This window comes from Nyctereutes procyonoides, unplaced genomic scaffold, assembly GCF_905146905.1.
Source record: "Nyctereutes procyonoides isolate TBG_1078 unplaced genomic scaffold, NYPRO_anot_genome, whole genome shotgun sequence".
NCBI classification, from domain to species: Eukaryota; Metazoa; Chordata; class Mammalia; order Carnivora; family Canidae; genus Nyctereutes; species Nyctereutes procyonoides.
The window spans coordinates 42,374-49,203 of record NW_026575108.1 but is presented as its reverse complement, the minus strand read 5'-3'; the positions used below and the strand labels follow the sequence as shown (position 1 = coordinate 49,203).

Sequence of the window (6,830 nt, the reverse complement as noted above, 5' to 3'; positions counted from 1 at the left end):
ATATCAAGATAATTCTTTTGAAGGAAAAATAAAATAGGATAGAAACAGAGAGGGAGAAAACCCTAAGAGACTCCTAAATAGACTGAAGAAACTGAGAGCTGCTGGCAATGAGGTGGATCAAGCATGGGGTAAGTGGGTGATGGGCATTAGGCAGGGCATGTGATGTAATGAGTACTGTGTGTCTTAGGCAACTGATGAATCACTAATTTCTACCGCAAAATTAATAAGACACTATATGCTAACTAACTTGAATTTATTTAAAACCAAAAAAAAAAAAAAAGATTTCCTTTTGAGTTGAAGCTATCTTGGTCCATCTATCGCCTCCAGCACCAAAATGATGCAAAATATCTGGTAGGCCTCTTTGAATTGAGAAGGCAACAGATTCTTCATTTGGATGTTTTGTTCTGACTTATTATCAAGTGACTCAAAAAGCTGCTAGTTTGAGTGGAACTCAGAAAAAAAAAAAAAAGTCTCCACCACAGGTCCAAACTGTGGCATAAGCTTCTATTACTCATGGGTGCTATGATTCAGCACATCCAATGGTGCTTGATGTGTCTGTGGTAGAAAGAGATGCTCCTGGAGTCTTTGGCAGTCCCCCATATATGAAGTGCAGTGCAGACCCTTAGGATTTTGGAGCAAATTCCTGACATCCTCTATAGATAACTACTTTCCTTTTGAGAAATGGCTGTTGGCCTGCTATGGGGCCTAGTAGAGACTAAACAATCATAGGCCACCAATTTTCTGTGAAACCAGAACTGCTCATCATGAACTTGGTGTTTCTGACCCATAGAACCATAAATTTGGGGGTGCCACGCAGCAGTCCATTATCAAATAGAATAGTCTTCTTTTACATATAGTTTTGCTGTCCCAGCTTACAATTACTTGAAGTTCAGAAGCAGATGATCCTCCTTCTGATGTATTTTCAGAAGGTCATTAGTGGTCTCATGCTATATCACCATGCCTGTGTCATTCACCCCACTTCTATTTCAATTTCTTGCTTATGGACCCAAACTGGGACATTAGCTCTTACTGGTTTATAGTAGTTTCTGGTCTTTAGACCCAATATAGGACATAAACTGTGCAGATTTCCGGTGTGTGTACAACGGAATATTTTTTAGCCTTGAAAAGGAGGGTATTTCTGACCCATACTACAACACAGATAAACTCTGGTGACATATTAAATGAAATAAGCCATGTATTTCCAATAACCTTTATAATTTATAACAGGTTTATATTTACAGGGAAACTGTGGAAATAATACAGAATTCTCCTATGCTCTGCACTCAGTTTCCCCTGTTGCCATGTTACATAGTATGGTACATTGGTCATAACTAATTTGCTTGATGAGAATGCGTTATCTTAATTAGCATCCATACTTTATTCAGATTACATTAACCAATGCTGTTTTTTTTCTCCAGAATCTCAGCCAGCATACCACATTATATCAGTTGTCATGTCTTCTTCAGCAGCTTCAGACATGACAGTTTCTCTTAATGTTCTTTTATTTTTTTAATTTCAAATATGGTTAACATACAGTGATATATTAGTTTCAGATGTGTAAAATGATTCAAAAATTCTATAGCTTCCTCATTGCTGATCATGATAAGTATATTTTTCACTTTTCTTATTTTTTTAAGATATTTATTTATTTTAGAGAGAAGGAGTGGGGGGACATGCAGAGGGAGAGAGAGAGAGAGAGAGAAAGAGAAAGGCAAAAACAAACTTTCTGCTAAGTGTGGAGCCCCACTCAGGGTTCAAACTCATAACCTGAAATCATGACCTAAGCCCAAAATAAGAGTGGGAGGATTACCCGATTGAGCAACCCAGGAGCCCCTTAACTTTTCTTTTTTATGATGAACTTCTATTGTTTTGGTAACTATCCTAGCAATTTATATAAAACCTTCATTTGGGATTTGTCTGATATTTCACTCAAGATTAAACTGAGGTTATGGTTATTGGAGGAAAGGTCACAGAGGCAAACTGCCATTTGCACCACATCATGCCAGTGTGTACACACTTTAAATGTGACTCATCACCATTGCTGTCAACCTTGATCACCTGGTTGAGGTGGTGTTGCCACATTTCTCCTTTGTAAAATTACTCCCCCACCACCTTCCACAGTGTGCCTTTTAGAAGGAACTCATCTGTGTACAGCCCACAATATAAGAGACTGAGAGTTATCTCATAACCATTTGGGAGCATAGTACTACAATATCATTAGGAATTCTTTTTAATGGGAGATTTGTCTATTATTATCTCTTTATTAGTTATTTATTTAAGTGATTATATCATTATGAACTTTTGGATTTTGTAAACTATGAGGTGTATTTGAATTCAATGTCATTGATGTGTTGCTCAAATTTTTTTCCAGCTTTTGGCACTTGAGGGAGGTGGTGAGGCCTATCCATTATCTCTTGTCTCCCTTTGGCATGTTCTCATTACAGCGTCAGTGACTGTACGTGTGAATGTGTTTGCATCCGTACCCTCTAGTGTCACAAGATGCTCCAATTCATCTTGTACAATCCTGGCCCCAGACCTAGAATCAGCCATTTCTTTAAGAAGTCCTAATTCACTTTCTTGATAATGGTACCAGATACCAAGTCCTGGGCACTAGATCACTAGATAATCAGGTTTTTTTTTTTTTTAATTCTAGTCAAATAGGTCATTTATGGAACAAATAAACACCTTCAATTGCAAGAAGGATCACCTTTATCCCATAATTTATTAATTCATATTGAAGTTTAAGTTCTCCAGTACATCTAGCTCAAGTGTGCTTAATTAAAAGGGAAGAGACACTTTAGGGAATGACCTTCCCCAGACTCACTCCTGTTTAAATACTACTGCAGGAAAAACATTTCCCAGTAAAAATTCCACGTGAGAGTGGATTTCAGAAAGTGTGGGATGAATCAAGGGCCAGCATGGTCGTCTGCCATGTGGGCGAGAACCTGAGCCTCAGTTACAACAAAGAGATCAAGCAGAATTTTTGAAACACTTTTTTAAATTCTCATTTGAATAAAGACTGGCCAAATTATCTTGCAAAGAAAAGAGGACGACTGAACATCCTATCCTTTGCTTAACCTCCTATCAAAACTGGTAAGATTTGTGTTAACTTACTTGTATTTAATACACAGAGAAAATTTATCTGATCAGTGTCACAATGTGCACCCAACACATAAAAGGCATTTGCAGATGGATAGAAAATTTAGGGAACTTTCTGGAAGTGTTTTCCCATCTAAGGTGAGAAGTTGGAGTAAAAGAAGTGGACAGCATCTCCTGGTGGAGAGATAAGCAAATAGAAATGATATCTATTGAGGGAATAGATAAGAAATAGATAAGAAATGCTCCTTGGAGATGGTGATTTTGCTTTGGGTGGAGTAGGATTCCCTTTTCGGTGGTAACTGAGTATTGAATAGGACCAAACATTATTGGGTTGTATCAATCTGAAATTCTCCTAATTCTTTCACTTATTTTATGAATACTTATTAAATACATACTTTTTGAGATGCTTAAATTCAGCAGTTAGATAAAAATTACCCTCCTTATGTTTCTTCTTTCTAATATATGACATTCTTTTTTTTCATTCTTGACATTCTTATATCTATTATTATGTGAACTAAATGTCTCAGTCTGTATCTCTATTGCATAGATAGATGATAGATCAATTTGTAGATTGTTAGAAATATCAACAGATAGATATCTTTCATAATGCCTAATTGTTAGAAACCACAAACAAGTTTTTATTCCTCTTTGGAGAAGAGTTGGACAAAGAACATATTTGGACGTCATAAAACTATAGGGGAACCTGTAGTGAATGGCAGTGTGGTTGGGGCATGAGGTGGTAGAGAGCTTGAGTCCAGAATTGACTCTACAGCTGACTCACCCTCTTTCTCAGACATGTAAACCTTCCTCTGGCCCTGGCAATCTTGCTGTCCCTGCAGCCCATATCAGAAGACAGTTCTTATGAACCAATAATATGCCAATGTGATTAACAAACCATCTGCTAAGAGGAGGTTTTTAAAAGCTTTATATTTAATGCAGCATGATTATGATACATTTTCATCTAACAAAGGGAATATTTTAAGGGAAAAGTCATCCTACTAACTTTGATTCCAAGGATGCAATTTATACTATATATGATTTACTATTATATGATAATGCATAATTTTAAAAGTCCAAAGTTTTAGGGGCTCTGGGTGAGTATGTTGGGTAAGTATCAAACTATGACCCAAGTCATGATCTCAGGGTCCTGGGATCAAGCCCTGTCTTAGGCTCCCTGCTCAGCAGAAAGTCTGCTTCTCAGCCTGCCCCTTCTTCCACTTTTGCTTACTCTCTCTCTCTCTCCTTCTCTATTTTTATTACTCTCTCAAATGAATAAAATATTTTAAAAAATAAAATCAAAATTAGAATGTTTTATGATAGAAGCTGAATTTAGAACTGTAAAAAAGTAGAAAATATTTAGAGTTCAAATAACAGGAAATAAACTTAGTCAAGATAACATTAAAATATGTTTGTGGACTGGACCAATTTACTGAATGTTCACTGCTAAAATACGGATTGTTTCTCTGTTATCCTCCCTGTCTCTCTTTCTCTCTTTTAGGTTTCATCAAGAAAAAGACTATCAAATGTTTCTACATCATTCCTTGATTGTTCAGAATATTTACTGTAAGATACTTTATAACTGAATTCCCAGGCTGAAGTAGTGTGAAAGCACATTATGTAAATCATGATGAATTTTCCTGATTTTGCAGATTTCTAACCTATTAAGTCCTTGCTATAAACTAAAATCAGTGTATGTTCTCATTCATTTGGGGAATATAAATAATAGGGAATATAAGGGAAGGGAGAAGAAATGTGTGGGAAATATCAGAAAGGGAGACAGAACATAAAGACTCCTAACTCTGGGAAATGAACTAGGGGTGGTAGAAGGGGAGGAGGGCGGGGAGGGGGTGAATGGATGACGGGCACTGAGGGGGACACTTGACGGGATGAGCACTGGGTGTTATTCTGTATGTTGGTAAATTGAACACCAATAAAAAATTAATTTATTAAAAAAAACTAAAAACAAAACAAAACCACATTCAGGTCAGAAAGATACCCTCGGATACCAAATTATCTAAATTAATGTTTTTATGCCTGAAGAATCAGGTGTCTATCATTATTATTGATATATGTCATTGTTTCAATAAACAGCCATGTGAAAATTGTGAATAAATATTATCATTTCCACTTTATTCAGGAGAAAACAACATAGACAGTAGAGATAATGTACTGGTAACTGGCACTTCCACAATCATGCATATGGATTTGATCCCCAAATGGGGTGTATTCATTTCATAATAATTTTCCTTGACATTATTTCTAACCTGCGCTTTCTCCACTTTACCTGCAATAATGCAGCAAAATAACAGTGTAACAGAGTTCATACTGTTAGGACTAACCCAAGATCCTATGAGACAGAAAGTGGTATTTGTAATCTTCTCCATTTTATATGTGGGAACTGTGGTTGGGAATTTGCTTATTATTGTGACAATCAAGTCTAGCCGGACACTTGGGAGCCCCATGTACTTTTTCCTATTTTATTTGTCCCTTGCTGATTCCTGCTTTTCAACTTCCACAGCCCCCAGACTAATTGTAGATTCACTCTCTGCAAAAAAAATCATAACTTACAATGAGTGCATGACTCAAGTCTTTTCACTACACTTATTTGGCTCCATGGAGATCTTTGTCCTCATCCTCATGGCCGTAGATCGCTATGTGGCCATCTGTATGCCCTTACGTTACCCAACCATCATGAGCCGGCAGGTCTGCACCATCCTAATTGTTCTGGCATGGATTGGATCTTTTATCCATTCTACAGCCCAGATTATCCTGGCTTTGAGACTGCCCTTCTGTGGACCGAGTTTGATTGATCATTACTGCTGTGATTTGCAGCCCTTGCTGAAACTTGCCTGCATGGACACTTATAAGATCAACCTACTGTTGGTGTCTAATAGTGGGGCCATTTGCTCAAGCAGTTTTGTGATTCTGATGATCTCCTACATTGTCATCTTGCATTCCCTGCGAAACCACAGTGCAGAAGGGAAGAAAAAAGCTCTCTCTACTTGTACTTCTCACATCATCGTAGTAGTCCTGTTCTTTGGTCCATGTATATTCATTTATACACGCCCCCCAACTACTTTCCCCATGGACAAGATGGTGACTGTATTTTATACTATTGGGACACCTTTTCTCAATCCACTTATCTACACACTGAGGAATGCAGAAGTGAAAAATGCCATGAAAAAGCTATGGCATGTCAAAATTACCTCAGAAAGCAAGAGATGAATTGAGGACTTTGGTCGATTACTTAATCTGTGGAAATATCAAATATGATACAGTATATCCTGACTTTCCCAAAGAACTCGAATGTTTTACACACGAAATTTCCTTACTTTTTCTCTGTACTTCTGCCCTCAAACTAGTAGCTTTCCTCCTATTACCAGCCTGATTCTTTCTTTTCCTGAAAGCTCAATCCTGACATTACTGATGGTGAGATACTCCTCACATCTCAGTCTACATTCTGGTATGATAAGATGAAAGATATTTATACACAATCGTGACTGTTCTAACAGTGAGTATTCATAAATAAAGTAGAGCCAGTACTCTATGACTTGTAATTACCTTTATATACATCTCAAATAAGATATCCTGCTTTCTTTGAACACATTCAGAGCAAAGAAACTAATATTTTGTGTAAGAAATTCTTTTCATTATATTTTCATTTAATATTAGTTTATCTTTAAAACGTCCATACATGTGAACCAAAGGTCAAAAGGATATATATTTTTTTC

General features: G+C 36.9%; 1 protein-coding gene across 1 annotated transcript; it reads left to right on the top strand.

Annotated features, from left to right (window-relative positions):
• The first annotated feature begins 5,391 nt into the window (after positions 1-5,391).
• On the top strand, positions 5,392-6,324 carry LOC129514819 (olfactory receptor 4C11-like). The gene has a single exon (XM_055333521.1). The coding sequence runs from the start codon at positions 5,392-5,394 to the stop codon at positions 6,322-6,324; it is 933 nt and encodes a 310-aa protein (XP_055189496.1).
• The last annotated feature ends 506 nt before the right edge of the window (positions 6,325-6,830 follow it).

Coding starts and splice junctions, on each gene's coding strand:
- LOC129514819 (XM_055333521.1), top strand. CDS start 5,392: ATGCAGCAAAATAACAGTGTAACAGAGTTCATACTGTTAGGACTAACC.